The sequence below is a fragment of the Mizuhopecten yessoensis genome, unplaced genomic scaffold (assembly GCF_002113885.1).
Source record: "Mizuhopecten yessoensis strain PY_sf001 unplaced genomic scaffold, ASM211388v2 scaffold5099, whole genome shotgun sequence".
Lineage (NCBI taxonomy): Eukaryota > Metazoa > Mollusca > Bivalvia > Pectinida > Pectinidae > Mizuhopecten > Mizuhopecten yessoensis.
The window spans coordinates 135,991-155,451 of NW_018405879.1; the positions used below are offsets into that span (position 1 = coordinate 135,991).

General features: G+C 41.6%; 2 protein-coding genes across 2 annotated transcripts in view; both read right to left on the minus strand.

The window, feature by feature from the left end:
- The window catches only part of LOC110450202 (polycystic kidney disease protein 1-like 3), a 40,046-nt gene extending 36,982 nt beyond the window's left edge, over positions 1-3,064 (minus strand). The window contains exon 1 of the mRNA XM_021497521.1: positions 2,716-3,064. Coding sequence (XP_021353196.1) covers positions 2,716-3,055 — 340 coding nt within the window. The 5' untranslated portion in view covers positions 3,056-3,064. The remainder of the gene's footprint in view (positions 1-2,715) is intronic.
- A 6,262-nt stretch (positions 3,065-9,326) lies between these two features.
- Positions 9,327-19,461, minus strand: part of LOC110450203 (G protein pathway suppressor 2-like) — a 55,145-nt gene continuing 45,010 nt past the window's right edge. The window contains exon 12 of the mRNA XM_021497522.1: positions 9,327-11,566. Coding sequence (XP_021353197.1) covers positions 11,495-11,566 — 72 coding nt within the window. The 3' untranslated portion in view covers positions 9,327-11,494. The remainder of the gene's footprint in view (positions 11,567-19,461) is intronic.

A 19,461-nucleotide genomic window follows, 5' to 3' on the forward strand; every position in this document is an offset into this window, starting at 1 on the left:
AAAAAAAAGTATTGTATTGATATGGATCGGGCAAGAACGGTCGACGATTTACAGGAACGGACAGAAACGGGGCAGGATCGGACTTATTTATATATATTTATTGTATATATTTAATTATCCTTATCTGGTATAAGGTATATTTGATAAAAGAATTGCAATTACAGGAACGGGGCAGGATCGGACTAAATATATATATATATATATAAATTGCCAGGCCGAGGTTCCAATTTATGTCTCTGTTTTATTCTATAAAAAGGGTTGTTCAGAGAATTATATATTACATATATAATAAATATGTATCTGGGTTATTTTCTCATTTATATATATGACATTGTTATTGCGATGTCATAACACCTGAAACATTGGAAATGAAATTATGATAACTAAATGTTAATAACTTCATAACTTATACTCAACTCTTAATAAATAGCATGAATATATTTTGAGTGAATTTATTGGTGTTAATGTGTAGATTACAATCCCATCACGTCTACGATCTTAAAAAAAAGAAAATACGCAATTTTCCAACTCAAAAAAAGGGACATCAATCTGAAAATTAAATATTATTCTATATGTAAATATAAGTTAATTAAAATATGTGTTTTACGTAAATAAATATTGAAGTCCATATGTTGGATTGTTAGGCCTTATCTGTTTTAGAAAAACAATACTATATATTAATTGTATATGTAAAGAAGAAAGCAACACGGTGAAACGCTTTAAGTTTCATTTTTTTTCAAAGGCTGATGTGGTCAAACCTGCATGATTATCTAATTCCGTAATAATAGTAGACAATAGACTTCTTGTTCCAATGTTCAAGCTGGTTTTAGGAAAGGCTACTCTACAACTGAAAATATATTTATCCTTCATGCTTTAATATCTATATACGTTTCAAAAAGTAAAAAGCTATTCTGTTCATTCATTGATTTCAGAAAAGCGTTTGAAACTGTTTGGAGGGAAGGTTTATGGAAGAAATTATTAAAGAATAATATCTCAGGAAAGATATTTAATGCTATAATAAATCTGTATGCAAACACTAAATCTTGCGTAAAAACTAGCAATGGTATGACTGATTTTTTCACATGTCACGTCGGGGTGAAAAATATTTAAATGATTTAGAAGAATTTTTCATGCAAAGTAATGTTGACCAACTCCAGTATATTGATAATTTATTTCAAGAACGCATGGGTATATTTGTTAAATTATTTATTCTGCTATATGCAGATGACACAGTTGTTATGTCAGAAACAGCTAAAGGTCTACAGAATGCTTTCCGTGAATTTGAAACTTACTGTACTATTTGGAAACTTAAAGTTAATCTCAATAAAACTATAGTTGTTATCTTTGAAAAAAGTAATTGCACAAAATATTCATTTTACTCTTTTTGGTGTGAAGAGTTGCAAACACATGACAGATACTCGTTTCTAGGACTGCTGTTTCATTATAATGGCAGTTTCTGTAAAGCAAGAAAAAAACTTGTTGAACAGGCTCAAAAAGCAATGTATGCATTATATAAAAAAAAATAAGAAATATTTTTTTACCAATTGACCTACAATTAAAATTGTTTGATGTATTAATATCCACAATCCGTTTGTACTCCTCAGAAATTTTGGGGTTTGAAAATACCAATATGATTGAGAAATTACATGTGCAGTTTTGTAAAAGAATTTTAAACATACGTAGCTCCACAGCAAGTATATAGGTACTCGCTGAATATTGAAATTAAATCTAGAATGATAATGTTTTGGTATAAACTAATTACAGGTGAAAATAAATTACCCGATAATGATACTTAAATGTATCTAATATATATATTCATTAATATATAGGCCTATATAATAATTAATAGATTTCTGCCCGTTCCTGTAAATCGTCGAACCCCTTATAGTCACGGCATTTCGGTGATGTTTTCTGCACCAAATCACATATTTCCAGATAGAATGTGACATAAAGAAGTAAATAACTGTGACATTTCACAGTAATAAAGAAGTATTCGGTTCATAACTCGATCGTATGGGGTAGTATTGGGTGGTATGGGCACAGACTTAGATCTAATCTAATTCCGTGGTATGGGGTAGTATTGGGTCATAGTCACGGCAATTCGGTGATGTTTTCGGCACTAAATCGCATATTTCCCGATAAAATATGGCAGATGGAAGTAAATAATGTCTACAAAGGTGATATTTCACAGTAATAAAGAAGTATTTGGTTCATAACTGGGTCGTATGGGGTAGTATTGGGTGGTATTGGGTAGTATTGGGTAATTAGACGCGCCGTTTAAGAGTGCTATAACACATCAAAAATCTAACTGAACTGCTCTCTCTACCGTTGTATAAAAACCGGAACCGGGTACTACAACGTAAAGATACAGATACAGAAGTGATCCGATTTGGGTACTGGTCCGATTTGGGTCCTGCTTCCTTATTATATCAGCATGTGTATTTCAGACATTTGTAACTTACCCCTGTGGTTTCACTCATTTGTTCACCATCATTTTAATGTACACAAGAAATTGCGAACACAAATGACTTGTCTGTTGACATTTGCCCTAAATATGTATAGTCGCATTCTAGTCTATGTGCCCACGGACTTAGATAATCTACTTCCGTGATGTAACCAAATCTGCCTATATATCCAGCTTTGTCGGTGCTCCAATACCCGGTTTAGGTATTGTGGTGCGAAAATTTGAATCACCACCCAAAGCATGATTCGCACCTGATTTTCTGCACCTGAGATGTACGAACTGAGACAGGTCGTGCCGGTTGATTATTCTCAATAAGTCTAACACGTTCATGAAGTTGGACTCCGATACCAAATTCATTTTTTCCATGCACAACAAAAAACTGAATCCGTCTTGGACCTTGGACGTCATCTCCTCCGATATCAAGCCCACACAGAAGTATTTCAGAAGTTTGATGTCTCTCTCGGTCATTTGATCACCTACAATATGAAACATTTCGTGAAGAGACATCGATATGTAATCCTCGTCAACAACCTCGTTTGTTGGATTACAAGGAATGGTCGCCATCTTCGTCAGCGATGTGTGTGTTATCATCGCACTCGATGTAATTTAAACGTTTGATAGTAATATTATAAATTGCTTCCCGATTAAAACGTTTTATTCACGCTAGGCCTACATATAATATTAAAAACAAATTATGGACAATCCGGATAGTTGGGTGCGACAATCACCGAAACGGACCGAAACGAAACCGAAACGGACCGGACCGAAACGGAGTCGAAATGGAAACCATAAGATATTTAAACGGAATTCAATACAGTTTTGAATGTGTGTAACCAAAACGGACCCCGATCGGAACCGAGATGACGAAGGTGATTCAAAATAAATAAATAATCTTGTATGTTTAAATATAAACACACACTATCAATGTATTTTTTAAATAAAAACACAGATCTTCACTTTAAAAAAAGTGCATCTGACGAGCTGAGAAGCTGTGAATCAAATTTATATATACTTCTCGATACAAAATTAAACTAGAATTTTGTTTTTGTGAAAAAAAAAACATATGTCTCCCCCTATTAGCCAATAGAAAAACTCCAGTATAAAAAATTAACGAAGGACCATATCGCTTTAACATGTCATTCAAAAGTTTCATTTAAGTAACATAGCCAATTAAAGATGCATTTTTATCGCACCTCAGACAGAGATATACCATGTCATGCCCCATGCTAGATTTTTCTTTCTCCCACACCTGACAGATTTATCTCCCGTTTTGCCAGTGCTAGATTTATCTGTCTCCGCACTAGGGTTGAGACGGGGGGATTCCCCTATTCATAACAAATTAATGGCATGACGTCACTTCAACAAGACAATGACGTCACGTCAACAATCCATCAACAAATTGCCTATATGTGTTTTGGGTCCATGTTTACCTTTATTTCACATTAAAATACTGTTAGATATGGTAGAAAAATAATCAATCGCTACTGGTTGTGTAAGATAGAAAAATCTCAACCCTCGGACTAAGATTTTTTGTCCAGAACTCGACAAGCCTTGTTCTGGACATAAAATCTTAGTCCTCGTGTTGAAATTTCTCTATCTTACACAACCGGTAGCGATAGATTCTATAAATCTCCTCTGATCTGTCTTGCACCTTTACGTGACATTTCGCGGAAGTTTATGTATTCATCCGCACGAAATTGACAATTTGCATTATAATTTTTTTGTTTTGTTGTTATTATATGTATATATTTACATTCTGTATGCTTAGACCCATTGACAAAAATTACATTCATAAATGCATAACACAGGTGTTCATAGAATCTCAGCACGTGGGAACTGATAGTAACCTGATCACACTGCGTAGTAATACACTACAAAAACTACTCACTCGGAACGACCGAACTAGATGCTTAATTCTTACATCTTAAAATATTATTGAACTGTGCTTTGTGAAATATCCACGTATTCACGTGTCCTGTGCTACAAATAAACATTGAATATGGAACTACATTTTGTTGTGTTATTGTTGTTGACGGTTGCTAAGATCTCTCACGATAGTGTCACATTTCCCCGCGAAAAAACACTGTTCTCGCCACTGCGTTGCACCCGTGTATAAGCAGGAACAAACCCTGTTTATTTGTTTTATTCGTTGTTATATCGATCCACTGAAAGGATTCGTCAATGTAAATATAAGGAATGATATTTATTTTTTCAACATTTATGAGGTCATAACAACAATGGGTTTTTGGACATATTTTACATGAATCGCTAACGCGATTCATTCAATATGTCCATAAACCCATTGTTGTTATGACCTCATAAATGTTGAAAAAATAAAAATCATTCCTTAAATATAGTTTTGATGTTGTTCGATATTTGATGTTGTAGATAAAATATAATCTACACTGAATATGTATTACATCTATGTAAGAATGGACTACATTTTTACGCGGGAGCATTCAAATGTAGCTTAAGTAGTGAAGGGGTCATTATCTTTTTTTTTACGAACTAAAAGGTGCGAAAAAAAAAAGTCAATTACCTGTAATTGAGCAAGATCGGGTTATCTCAGTCTCGGGCCAAGATTCTGTTTACCTCGGTTGGGATTTTGTTACAGAATCTTAACCCGATCTCGCTCAGTTACAGGTAATAGATTTTATTAATATTATATTGGATAATTCAGTTAATTTAGCACTAGCGATAATCACTTTGGCAAGACAACAGTCAAGACTGAAGAGGGGGTGGCCATTGGAATTGTCCAACTTCAATAACGAGCATGATCCCTATTAGTATTTGTTGCTGCTTGAATTCTGCAATGCATAGAGTTGATACGACGGTTTATATGTGCCATAGGGATGTTCTGCCACTCTTCTGGCGCAGAGCGGGTAGAGTGCAGTCTCTGGTGGATGCACCGCCAGTATTAAAGATGACACACGTCAGACAATCTTCGGTAAACAACTTTATCCAAAACGCATGGTTTTATAATACAAAACGAACAAGAGTTCCATCAAGGGGAATCACTCTAGTTACACAAGGTTGCACACCACCATTAGGCTACGCTACTGTCACTAACACTACAGCCATATAATACACAAGTATATGGTGGCGCACGTTTGATTGCGTCGATCCAACATGTCCCACATATGCTCTATTGGCGAGAGGTTGGGACTGTATGGGGCCAAGGTAACGTGTCAATATGGTTTTGGCGAAGATAGTCCATTGTACGTCTCGCCACACCGAGGATTTTCTTGTTCAAAGATTACATTAAGCTAGCAGACAAACGGCACAACGACATGTTGTAGAATAACGTCAATGTACCGTTGAACTGTCAAATTGCCTTTAATGACGACTAAGGGGGTTTTGCGGCCAATACAGACACCATATTAATGCTGCTACGTATACCACCAAACCTGTCGCATTCTACCATGCAGTTATCGGCATTAACGTTCACCAAGACGTTGAAAAACACACTGACATGTACCCATCTAAGCAGAAAAATGTGAATGGTGACTTGTCAGAGAAGAGTTCACAGCGCCATCGTTTTGTATAGGAAACATGTTTGGATAGTGTCGCTGGAGTCTGACGTCACATCAATGACAGTTCAAGGGCATTTCCACTGCAATGCGACACAGCTTAATGCCATAGGAATAGAGATGCCTCAGCACGGTATCTCGGCTTATTCTAGGATTGTGTGTCCCTGGTGTCTCATTTGCAGTTTTTTGTGCAGTTTCTGAACCAGTTGCGCAGGTGGACATTCAGTGCTCTCGCCACAGCATTTTGGGAGTTTCCAGCCAATAGTAACTGCACTGCCCTGTTGCGTGTATCGTTAGTTAGTCGAGGCATTTTGACGTAATCACAAACAAATTTCTTTTACGGGACAATTCTTACCCCAATACCAGGAAAATGATAAACAGGTCTGGGGTGCATGCAATGCGGCCACGTGTATCAGTGCGCATGCTAATCAGGCTATGTATTAATTATAAAGTATCACGGACAAGAGAATGTGTAGTATGACAGAGTTCAATCAACCGTGAATTGATGGTGAATTTGTATGATACCATGCTATTCAACACGACTAACAATAGTTTCAGGCATTTAAGGGGGGTTGCGTTTCTATTGCTTGTCAATGTATATAATACTTATCTAAATATCTATGCATCTTACTATTGTTCCTTTCAAAACTGAACACGCACACGACTGTGTCATCTCACATGATCTCAGTACCATATTTGCAAGTGTGGAATCTAAACCAAACATCAATAACATACATTTTTTTTTTTTTAAATGTTGTTCACAACATAATAACAAAGCAGAAAGTTTGAATAGTCTAAATAGCTGTACTCTGACGAGGCCAGGCCATAACTAGTCAGCACTAAATAGCTGTACTCTGACCAGCCCTACCTACCAGGCCATAACTAGTCAGCACTAAATAGGTGTACTAGCTCTGACCAACCCTACCTACCAGGCCATAACTAGTCAGCACTAAATAGCTGTACTCTAACCAGCCCTACCTACCTGGCCATAACTAGTCAGAACTAAATAGCTGTACTCTGACCAGCCCTACCTACCAGGCCATAACTAGTCAGCACCAAATAGCTGTACTCTGACCAGCCCTACCTACCCGGCCATAACTAGTCAGCACTAAATAGCTGAACTCTGATGAGGCCTACCTACCAGGCCATAACTAGTCAGCACTAAATAGCTGTACTCTAACCAGCCCTACCTACCTGGCCATAACTAGTCAGAACTAAATAGCTGTACTCTGACCAGCCCTACCTACCAGGCCATAACTAGTCAGCACTAGATAGCTGTACTCTGACAATGCAGGCCAGGCCATAACTTAGTCAGCACCTAATAGCTGTACTCTGACGAAACCTACCTACCAGGCCATAACTAGTCAGCACTAAATAGCTGTACTCTAACCAGCCCTACCTACCAGGCCATAACTTGTCAGCACCAAATAGCTGTACTCTAACGAGGCCAGGCCATAACTAGTCAGCACTAAATAGCTGTACTCTAACCAGGCCAGGCCATAACTAGTCAGCACTAAATAGCTGTACTCTAACGAGGCCAGGCCATAGCTAGTAAGCACTAAATAGCTGTACTCTAACGAGGCCAGGCCATAACTAGTCAGCACAATTATCAATATAGTTATTGAAACCTGAGTTCAGGAGCTGCTTGTCTTCTTTTATTCGTTTGTTCATTCATGTAGAATTAAAACAGAATGGATATGTTCAAATATATTAATGTATTTACTTCACCAGTCGTCTTTACCGTCATGTTGAATTTGCTGATTCCTCTCACCACAAAAATGTGAAAATAGCCATGCAATCAAACTCCTGTATAGAGAAAATAATCTTTATACACAGTTAATATAACACTGATCACTGTCTTGGAGTACCTTGTTACAGTCTGCTGGAACAGTATCACTATTGTATCTAATCTTTTGATTAACCTCTTACAACAGCTAGAGCAAGGGTCGTTCATGTACTTCATTGTTAATTCAAAGTAAAGATAACTTGACAACATCCGCATGAAGGCAATTTTTATTGCGACATAATATGGATGTTGGATATTATTTGCTTTGTGTTGTTTACAGGTAGTTATACAGTTTGTGAAAAAAATGCTGAAAACAAACATCTACACCAATTAAATATCAAACAATAACAAGCCATTCAGATTGATATGTCTCGCCTATGCCCCGCTTTAACCATCAATGCACATATCAGAGAAACTAAGTTAAACACAAAATCTTAATGTTGATTGAAATGCTGACAAAGTCAATGGACCACGAAGTATGCCGCATCCAGCATTTGATGCATGGGCTGAGATGTACTACCTAAGATGCATCTATGGTCCAAGTTTGGTTGGTGATGCTGATAAAGTCAATGGACCATGAATGGTATCCCACATCCAGCATTTGATGCAAAGCTGGAGATGTACTTACTACCAAAGATGCATCTATGGTCCAAGTTTGGTTGGTGAAGCACTTATAATTTCAGAGAAACTTACTTAAACACAAAAACTTAATGTTGATGCCGCCGTCGCCGGAAGAGCAACACCTACATTGTAAGTCTGGCTTCCACTTCGTGGTGGTGAGACAAAAACCTGTAGTTGCAAGTTCAATTATAATATACATACTTTTGCTATTAATTACGATATACTAAGCTAATTGATGTATCAGTGACACATTTATCAATCTCAACTGCAGTCTGCTGTTAAGTTTTTCACGCAATCAAACAATCTTAATGCATTTTCACAATGATAAAAAAAACAATCTTCTAATAGAACTAAATGAGAATTATTTGCGATAGCAGTAAAATTAGATAAACGTCTAAGAAAAATCAATTCCAGAGATTGTCTTGAGATATTAAGAGGACTAATGGCCATGAAGACGCTTACCTGATTTAAGTGGCTTTCACAAACTTGATACTATGAAGCAAGATACTATGAAGCAAGACCTTTCCAATCTTAACAAGGAGTCATTTGAATGTTTTCAATGAATTAGACTCCGGTGACCTTGAGTAAGTGTCAATAACATTTATGTTTGCAAACCTTGCATCACTGAGCAAGCAAGCTACTGTCCAAATATTATGGTCATCAGCCATCAGTTCTTCAGAAGAAGTGGTTTGTGTGTTTTAACCAATTTGACCCCTGTGATGTTTATCACTGGTAAAGGTATTAATTTATGTTCTGTGTTCAGAACTTCATAATTTTGTAGCAAGATGTACTGTATAGCTGTTAAATTTCACTGGGTTAAAATTTCGCAATTTTGTGCCCAAAAGTTATTTGCAGGGGTTTAATTTAGCAAATCACAATTTCTGTCTATTTCAGACTTTTGATTGATTAATCTTTATTTTAACTGTTAACATTTTTATATAGTGTACTTCTTTCAAAAAACTGTTTTGACCTAGTAACCTCAACTCAACGGATATCACAGAACCTTTCAGTGTTTGAATATTCCAATATTTCACATGTCTAGAAAAGCATCGTCTATTAGCCAGACTATTTTCCTTTGTAAGTTTGTTTACCATGTTCCCAGCCACACAATCCTATAGGACAGCTGTTAGTTACACAGATCGTTTTAGATGTCTAAAATGCTATTTCTTTTTCACCAATATAAGCTCCCAAGGGGCTATATATGTGTAGGCCATGAGTACAATGAGTACCTCCTATTTAACATGGTTTATATTGGCAATGTGGTTCTAAAGAAGAATTCATTTAAGGTTTGAAATGCATCTTTTTAACATTCATGAGGGTATGCAACACAGTTCCATTCAAACATATTCCATGATGCACGTAGCGCATCTTGGAGAATAGGTTTGAACGGAACTGTGTTGCATACCCTTATAAATGCTAAAAAGATGCATTTCAAACCTTATATTTACATTCTATTACATCCACCTTTATTATTTGAAATTAAGGGAAAAGTCATCTTTTTTCACGTTAAAAAGCAAAACACTGTCATGAAAACAACATTAATTGAACAGCCTTTTTCGCGGGAAAGATGATGCGTTGTCAACGGTGACGAAATACACAGTTGAGCAATAAACAAATAGTTCCACTTTGCATATTTTTTAATAATTTAATTTACATTACCAGCATGTTAAACAAGCATTGATTATCTTAATAATTGACAGTAGATCTAAATTTAAAACATAAATACCATGTAAAATATTTTAGTTGCAAAAAGTCAGAAATTTATTCCGTGTTCGCGGTTGTGCAGCGGCTACGCTCATCAGGCAACGAAGCGGTTCGACTTTCAACGAGATAGAAAGTGCATCCATGAAATGTGGAGTTTCCTTAGAGGTCATGCAACGGTACATGTAGTACTGTTAATATTACTACACATTTGCTTTTATTGAATCATGCAAACATTTTTAGTTGGTACTGTTATCTAGTGGCACTGTTTAGACAAATGACAGATGACGGACAGCAATGGATGGTATTAGCTTACTCTAACAAGGTAAACCTCTACACAACAACTTTAAGTATATAACTGTGAAACGGATGTCACATCCAAAAACTTGCAAATTATGCAGGCTAACCATAACATCAAAAAGTCTCCTGAGGGAAACATACATTTTAAAAGCAATCTACTTATTAAAAACTTCCGGGCGCCTGCCCTTCATCAGTTGCATTGAGGAACATGAGGCCTTGCGGTCCTGTATCGTCCACCTTGATCTTTATGCCAGGAATGGTTTATATGTATATGGGAAGAGCATCTCAATGTTTTCAAGGTCAAGATCTCGAAATTAAAATCCCTAGGGCTGGAGAAAGACCCCAGGGTCCATTCTACCATCATAAAAGTGTAAACCTCTTCATGTTTATCAAACATATATTTGGTGATGGGGTGGGGTGTACCCCAAGAGTCAAATAATAATATTATGACTGTATATATCATGTTATTCCTATCAAACGTATATATAGTTATTGGGTGGAGATCTCAACCATTTCAAAGATATGACACAAGAATTTGTACAATTTTTAATCTCCACCACCCACGGATGCTTCCAGTCAAAGTCAATCAAATTCCAGTGAGCGGAAGAAGAAGTCGTTTTCAGAAGTTATTGGAAGACAGACAACGGACTGACTGACTGATGACAGACTCCACTGTACTTTTTAACCTCGACTTGGTCCTTGGTTCAGGTAAGCTAAACATTGTGCAGATTCTAAATGATGTCCACCTTAAATAACTATATACATGCTTGCAAAGTATGTGATGACCAAATTGTTTGAGCAGATTAAGTTACAGCTATAATCACACCACCACATTTCCTTTCAACTTCAATGCTGTTGCTAAGAGAATGAGAATCCACATATATGTATTCAGTAGTGAGTTCAGTAATATCTGTTGGGGTGTCCTGGTAGTTGTGAGTTCAGCAATATCTGTTGGGGTGGTCCTGGGAGTTGTGAGGTCAGTAATATCTGTTGGGGTGGTCCTCGTAGTTGTGAGTTCAGTAATATCTGTAGGGGTGTCCTGGTAGTTGTGAGTTCAGTAATATCTGTTGGGGTGTCCTGGTAGTTGTGAGTTCAGTAATATCTGTTGGGGTGTTGTCCTGGTAATGAGGGTCGGCCTGGTGCTCCTTGTGTTGGAAAGTTTGCCTGAAATTGTAAGAGCATTAAAGGGACTATAATGAAAAAATTGCTGTCAAAAAATATCATAAACCACAACATTTTTAGAAAATATGCCACAAAACATACAATTGTTCTAAATTATACTAACTTATAGTGTCTGCAATTACATTTAATAATTTTTGAAAACTGCCATGTAATGACTCCTAAGCCAGGCACATGTGTGTGTCGAGAAAGAAAACTACCATGGCTAACAAAATGCAGTCTTTCATGATGTAGATAGAAAAGAAGCTTAACATGGATGTAAAAGATCTTGATTCTGACTTTCCATTCAAAAGTCTTCTACCAAATGAACAAGACCATTTTGAAGGAAGACAAATCTGTACCTGGGGGTTACTTTGGCATCTAACCTCAAAAGGATAACACACATCAACAATATATGTACGAAAACAAATTCAACACTTGGATTCATCTGCAGAAATTTACAACAATGTCCTTAAAACACCAGGAAAACAGCAAACATCACCTTAGTACGACCAACCTTAGAATACAGAGCCATCATAAGGGACCCTTACCTGCAATCTGACATTACTAAAATGGAGAAAACCCAAAGACGAGCTGCGTGATTTCTATGTGGGGATTACAAATTGAGAACACCAGGTAGCGTCACTGATACGCTCAAAGACCTAGACCTACCATCACTACAGCAAAGACCTAGACCTACCATCACTCCAGCAAAGACCTAGACGTACCATCACTCCTGCAAAGACCAAAACCTTCCGTCACTCCAACAAAGACCTAGACCTACCATCACTCCAGCAAAGACCTAGACCTTCCATCACTCCAGCAAAGACCTAGACCTTCCATCACTCCAGCAAAGACCTAGACCTACCATCACTCCAGCAAAGACCTAGACCTTCCATCACTCCAGCAAAGACCTAGACCTTCCATCACTCCAGCAAAGATCTAGACCTACCATCACTCCAGCAAAGACCTAGACCTTTCATCACTACAGCAAAGATCTAGACCTTCCATCACTCCAGCAAAGACCTAGACCTCCCATCAATCCGGCAAAGACCTAGACCGTCCATCACTCCAGCAAAGACCTAGCCCTACCATCCCTCCAGCAAAGACCAAGACCTTCCATCACTACAGCAAAGACCTAGACCTTCCATCATTCCGGCAAAGACCTAGACCTACAATCACTCCAGCAAAGATCTAGACCTACTATCACTCCAGCAAAGACCTAGACCTGCCATCACTCCAGCAAAGACCTAGACCTTACATCATTCCAGCAAAGACCTAGACCTGCCATCACTCCAGCAAAGACCTAGCCCTACCATCCCTCCAGCAAAGCCCTAGACCTTCAACACTCCAGCAAAGACCTAGACCCACAATCACTCCAGCAAAGATCTAGACCTTCCATCACTCGAGCAAAGACCTAGACCTTCCATCACTCCCGCAAAGACCTAGACCTACCATCACTACAGCAAAGACCTAGACCTTCCATCCCTCCAGCAAAGACCTAGACCTTACATCACTCCAGCAAAGACCTAGCCCTACCATCACTCCAGCAAAGACCTAAACCTTCCATCACTCCGGCAAAGACCTAGACCTTCCATCCCTCAGCAAAGACCTAGACCTTCCATCATTCCGGCAAAGACCTAGACCTACAATCACTCCGGCAAAGACCTAGACCTACAATCAATCCGGCAAAGACCTAGACCTACCATCACTACAGCAAAGACCTAGACCTTCCATCCCTCCAGCAAAGACCTAGACCTTACATCATTCCAGCAAAGACCTAGACCTACCATCCCTCCAGCAAAGACCAAGACCTTCCATCACTACAGCAAAGACCTAGGCCTTCCATCCCTCCAGCATAGACCTAGACCTACCATCACTCCAGCAAACACCTAGACCTTTCATCACTACAGCAAAGACCTAGACCTTCCATCCCTCCAGCAAAGATCTAGACCTACCATCACTCCAGCAAAGACCTAGACCTTCCATCACTCCAGCAAAGACCTAGACCTTCCGTCACTCCATCAAAGACCTAGACCTTCCATCAATCCAGCAAAGACCAAGACCTTCCATCACTACAGCAAAGACCTAGACCTTCCATCACTCCAGCATAGACCTAGACCTACGATCACTCCGGCAAAGACCTAGACCTACAATCACTCCAGCAAAGACCTAGACCTTCCATCACTCCAGCAAAGACCTAGACCTACTATCACTCCAGCAAAGACCTAGACCTTCCATCACTCCAGCAAAGACCTAGACCTACCATCAATCTGGCAAAGACCTAGACCTTCCATCACTCTGGCAAAGACCTAGACCTACAATCACTCCGGCAAAGACCTAGACCTTCGATCACTCCAGCAAAGACCTAGACCTACCATCAATCCGGCAAAGACCTAGACCTTCCATCACTCCGGCAAAGACCTAGACCTACAATCACTCCAGCAAAGACCTAGACTTACCATCAATCCGGCAAAGACCTGGACCTTCCGTCACTCCATCAAAGACCTAGACCTTCCATCACTCCAGCAAAGACCTGGACCTTCTGTCACTCCATCAAAGACCTAGACCTTCCATCACTCCAGCAAAGACCTGGACCTTCTGTCACTCCATCAAAGACCTAGACCTTCCATCACTCCAGCAAAGACCTGGACCTTCTGTCACTCCATCAAAGACCTAGACCTTCCATCACTCCAGCAAAAACCTAGACCTACAATCACTCCAGCAAAGACCTAGACCTTACATCACTCCGGCAAAGACCTAGACCTACAATCACTCCAGCAAAACCTAGACCTTCCATCCCTCCAGCAAAGACCTAGACCTACAATCACTCCAGCCAAGACCTACACCTACCATCACTCCAGCAAAGACCTAGACCTACTATCACTCAAGCAAAGACCTAGACCTTTAATCACTCCAGCAAAGACCTACACCTACCATCACTCCAGCAAAGACCTAGACCTACAATCACCCCAGCGAAGTCCTAGTCCTTCCATCACTCCGGCAAAGACCTAGACCTACAATCACTCCAGCCAAGACCTACTAGACCTAGACCTACGATCACTCCGGCAAAGACCTAGACCTTCCATCACTCCAGCATAGACCTAGACCTACGATCACTCCGGCAAAGACCTAGACCTACAATCACTCCAGCAAAACCTAGACCTTCCAACACTCCAGCAAAGACCCAGACCTACAATCACTCCAGCAAAACCTAGACCTTCCATCACTATCACTCCGGCAAAGACCTAGACCTTCGATCACTCCAGCAAAGACCTAGACCTACCATCCCTCCAGCAAAGACCTAGACCTTCCATCACTCCAGAAAAGACCTAGACCTTCCATCATTCCGGCAAAGACCTAGACCTACAATCACTCAAGCCAAGACCTACACCTACCATCACTCCAGCAAAGACCTAGACCTTCCATCATTCCGGCAAAGACCTAGACCTACAATCACTCCAGACAATCACTCCAGCAAAGACCTAGACCTTCCAACACTCCGGCAAAGACCTAGACCTACAATCACTCAAGCCAAGACCTACACCTACCATCACTCCAGCAAAGACCTAGACCTTCCGTCACTCCGGCAAAGACCTAGACCTTCCATCACTCCAGCAAAAACCTAGACCTACAATCACTCCAGCAAAGACCTAGACCCTTCCATCATTCCGGCAAAGACCTAGACCTACAATCACTCCAGCCAAGACCTACTAGACCTAGACCTACGATCACTCCGGCAAAGACCTAGACCTTCCATCACTCCGGCAAAGACCTAGAGCTACAATCACTCCAGCAAAGACCTAGACCTTACATCACTCCGGCAAAGACCTAGACCTACAATCACTCAAGCCAAGACCTACACCTACCATCACTCCAGCAAAGACCTAGACCTACTATCACTCAAGCAAAGACCTAGACCTTTAATCACTCCAGCAAAGACCTAGACCTACCATCAATCCGGCAAAGACCTAGACCTTCCATCACTCCGGCAAAGACCTAGAGCTACAATCACTCCAGCAAAGACCTAGACCTTACATCACTCCGGCAAAGACCTAGACCTACAATCACTCAAGCCAAGACCTACACCTACCATCACTCCAGCAAAGACCTAGACCTTCCAACACTCCGGCAAAGACCTAGACCTACAATCACTCCAGCCAAGACCTACACCTACCATCACTCCAGCAAAGACCTAGACCTTCCGTCACTCCGGCAAAGACCTAGACCTTCCATCACTCCGGCACTTCCATCATTCCGGCAAAGACCTAGACCTACAATCACTCAAGCCAAGACCTACACCTACCATCACTCCAGCAAAGACCTAGACCTACTATCACTCAAGCAAAGACCTAGACCTTTAATCACTCCAGCAAAGACCTAGACCTACCATCCCTCCAGCAAAGACCTAGACCTACTATCACTCAAGCAAAGACCTAGACCTTTAATCACTCCAGCAAAGACCTACACCTACCATCACTCCAGCAAAGACCTAGACCTTCCGTCACTCCGGCAAAGACCTAGACCTTCCATCACTCCGGCACTTCCATCATTCCGGCAAAGACCTAGACCTACAATCACTCAAGCCAAGACCTACACCTACCATCACTCCAGCAAAGACCTAGACCTACCATCACTCCAGCAAAGACCTAGACCTACAATCACTCCAGCAAAGACCTAGACCTTCCATCACTCCGGCAAAGACCTAGACCTACAATCACTCCAGCAAAACCTAGACCTTCCATCACTCCAGCAAAGACCTAGACCTACAATCACTCCAGCAAAGACCTAGACCTTCCATCACTCCGGCAAAGACCTAGACCTACAATCACTCCAGCAAAACCTAGACCTTCCATCACTCCAGCAAAGACCTAGACCTACAATCACTCCAGCAAAGACCTAGACCTTCCATCACTCCGGCAAAGACCTAGACCTACAATCACTCCAGCAAAACCTAGACCTTCCATCACTCCAGCAAAGACCTAGACCTACAATCACTCCAGCAAAGACCTAGACCTTCCATCACTCCGGCAAAGACCTAGACCTACAATCACTCCAGCAAAACCTAGACCTTCCATCACTCCAGCAAAGACCTAGACCTACAATCACTCCGGCAAAGACCTAGACCTTCCATCACTCCGGCAAAGACCTAGAGCTACAATCACTCCAGCAAAACCTAGACCTTCCATCACTCCAGCAAAGACCTAGACCTACCATCACTCCGGCAAAGACCTAGACCTTCCATCACTCCGGCAAAGACCTAGAGCTACAATCACTCCAGCAAAGACCTAGACCTTCCATCACTCCAGCAAAGACCTAGACCTACCATCAATCCGGCAAAGACCTAGACCTTCCATCACTCCGGCAAAGACCTAGACCTACAATCACTCCAGCAAAGACCTAGACCTTCCATCACTCCAGCAAAGACCTAGACCTACAATCAATCCAGCAAAGACCTAGACCTTCCATCACTCCAGCAAAGACCTAGACCTCCATCATTCCATCAAAGACCTAGACCTTCCATCAATCCAGCAAAGACCAAGACCTTCCATCACTCCAGCAAAGACCTAGACCTTCCATCACTCCGGCAAAGACCTAGACCTACAATCACTCCAGCAAAGACCTAGACCTTCCATCACTCCGGCAAAGACCTAGACCTACAATCACTCTAGCAAAGACCTAGACCTTCCATCACTCCGGCAAAGACCTAGACCTACAATCACTCCAGCAAAGACCTAGACCTTCCATCACTCCAGCAAAGACCTAGACCTTCCATCACTCCGGCAAAGACCTAGACCTTCAATCACTCCAGCAAAGACTTTGATCTACCATCACTCCAGCAAAGACCCAAGACCTACCAACACTCCAACAAAGACCTAGACCTTCCATCACTCCAGCATAGACCTAGACCTTTCATCACTCCAGTGAGGGGGGTTCCTGGTTGGTTTGTATCAGTGGTGGGTGGAGTGTATACTTACAGGGGGATAGCTGGTTGGTTTGTAGTGGTGGTGGGTGGAGTCTATAATAACAGGGGGGTAGCTGGTTGGTTTGTAGTGGTGATGGGTGGAGTGTATACTTACAGGGGGGTAGCTGGTTGGTGTGTAGTGGTGGTGGGTGGAGTGTATACTTACAGGGGGGTAGCTGGTTGGTGTGTAGTGGTGATGGGTGGAGTCTTTACTTACAGGGGGTAGCTGGTTGGTTTGTAGTGGCGGTGGGTGGAGTCTATACTTACAGGGGGGTAGCTGGTTGGTGTGTAGTGGCGGTAGCTGGAGTCTATACTTACAGGGGGGGAGCTGGTTGGTTTGTAGTAGCGGTGGCTGGAGTCTATACTTACAGGGGGGAAGCTGGTTGGTGTGTAGTGGTGATGGATGGAGTGTAAACTTACAGGGGGGTAGCTGGTTGGTTTGTAGTGGCGGTAGCTGGAGTCTATACTTACAGGGGGGTAGCTGGTTGGTGTGTAGTGGTGGTGGGTTGAGTGTATACTTACAGGGGGGTAGCTGGTTGGTGTGTAGTGGTGGTGGGTGGAGTGTATACTTACAGGGGGGTAGCTGGTTGGTTTGTATGGGCAGTTGCTGGAGTCTATACTTACAGGGGGGAAGCTGGGTGGTTTGTAGTGGTGGTGGGTTGAGTGCATACTTACAGGGGGGTTGCTGGTTGGTTTGTAGTGGTGGTGGATTGATCTTATACTTACAGGGGGTAGATGGTTGGTTAGTAATGGTGGTGGGTGGAGTGTATACTTACAGGGGGATAGCTGGTTGGTGTGTAGTGGCGGTAGCTGGAGGCTATACTTACAGGGGGGTAGCTGGTTGGTTTGTAGTGGTGGTGGGTTGAGTGCATACTTACAGGGGGGTTGCTAGTTGGTTTGTAGTGGTAGTGGATTGAGTATATACTTACAGGGGGGTAGCTGGTTGGTTTGTAGTGGCGGTGGCTGGAGTCTTTACTAACAGGGGGGTAGCTGGTTGGTTTGTAGTGGTGGTGGGTTGAGTGTATACTTACAGGGGGATAGCTGGTTGGTTTGTAGTGGTGATGGATGGAGTGTATACTTACAGGGGGTTAGCTGGTTGGTTTGTATTGGCAGTTGCTGGAGTCTATACTTACAGGGGGGAAGCTGGTTGGTTTGTAGTGGTGGTGGGTTGAGTGCATACTTACAGGGGGGAAGCTGGTAGCTAGTTGGTTTGTAGTAGCGGTGGCTGGAGTCTATACTTACAGGGGGAAGCTGGTTGGTTTGTAGTGGCGGTGGCTGGAGTCTTTACTAACAGGGGGGTAGCTGGTTGGTTTGTAGTGGTGATGGATGGAGTGTATACTTACAGGGGGGTAGCTGGTTGGTTTGTAGTAGCGGTGGCTGGAGTCTATACTTTCAGGGGGAAGCTGGTTGGTTTGTAGTGGCGGTGGCTGGAGTCTTTACTTACAGGGGGGTAGCTGGTTGGTTTGTAGTGGTGGTGGGTTGAGTGCATACTTACAGGGGGGTAGCTGGTTGGTTTGTATTGGCAGTTGCTAGAGTCTATACTTACAGGGGGGAAGCTGGTTTGTTTGTAGTGGTGGTGGGTGGAGTGTATACTTTCAGGGGGGTAGCTGGTTGGTTTGTAGTAGCGGTGCTTGGAGTCTATACTTACAGGGGGGTAGCTGGTTGGTGTGTAGTGGTGGTGGGTTGAGTGTATACTTACAGGGGGTAGCTGGTTGGTTTGTATTGGCAGTGGCTGGAGTCTATACTTACAGGGGGGTAACTGGTTGGTTTGTAGTGGTGATGGGTTGAGTGTATACTTACAGGGGGGTAGCTGGTTGGTGTGTAGTGGCGGTGGGTTGAGTGTATACTTACAGGGGGGTAGCTGGTTGGTGTGTAGTGGTGGTGGGTTGAGTGTATACTTACAGGGGGATAGCTGGTTGGTTTTTAGTGGTGGTTG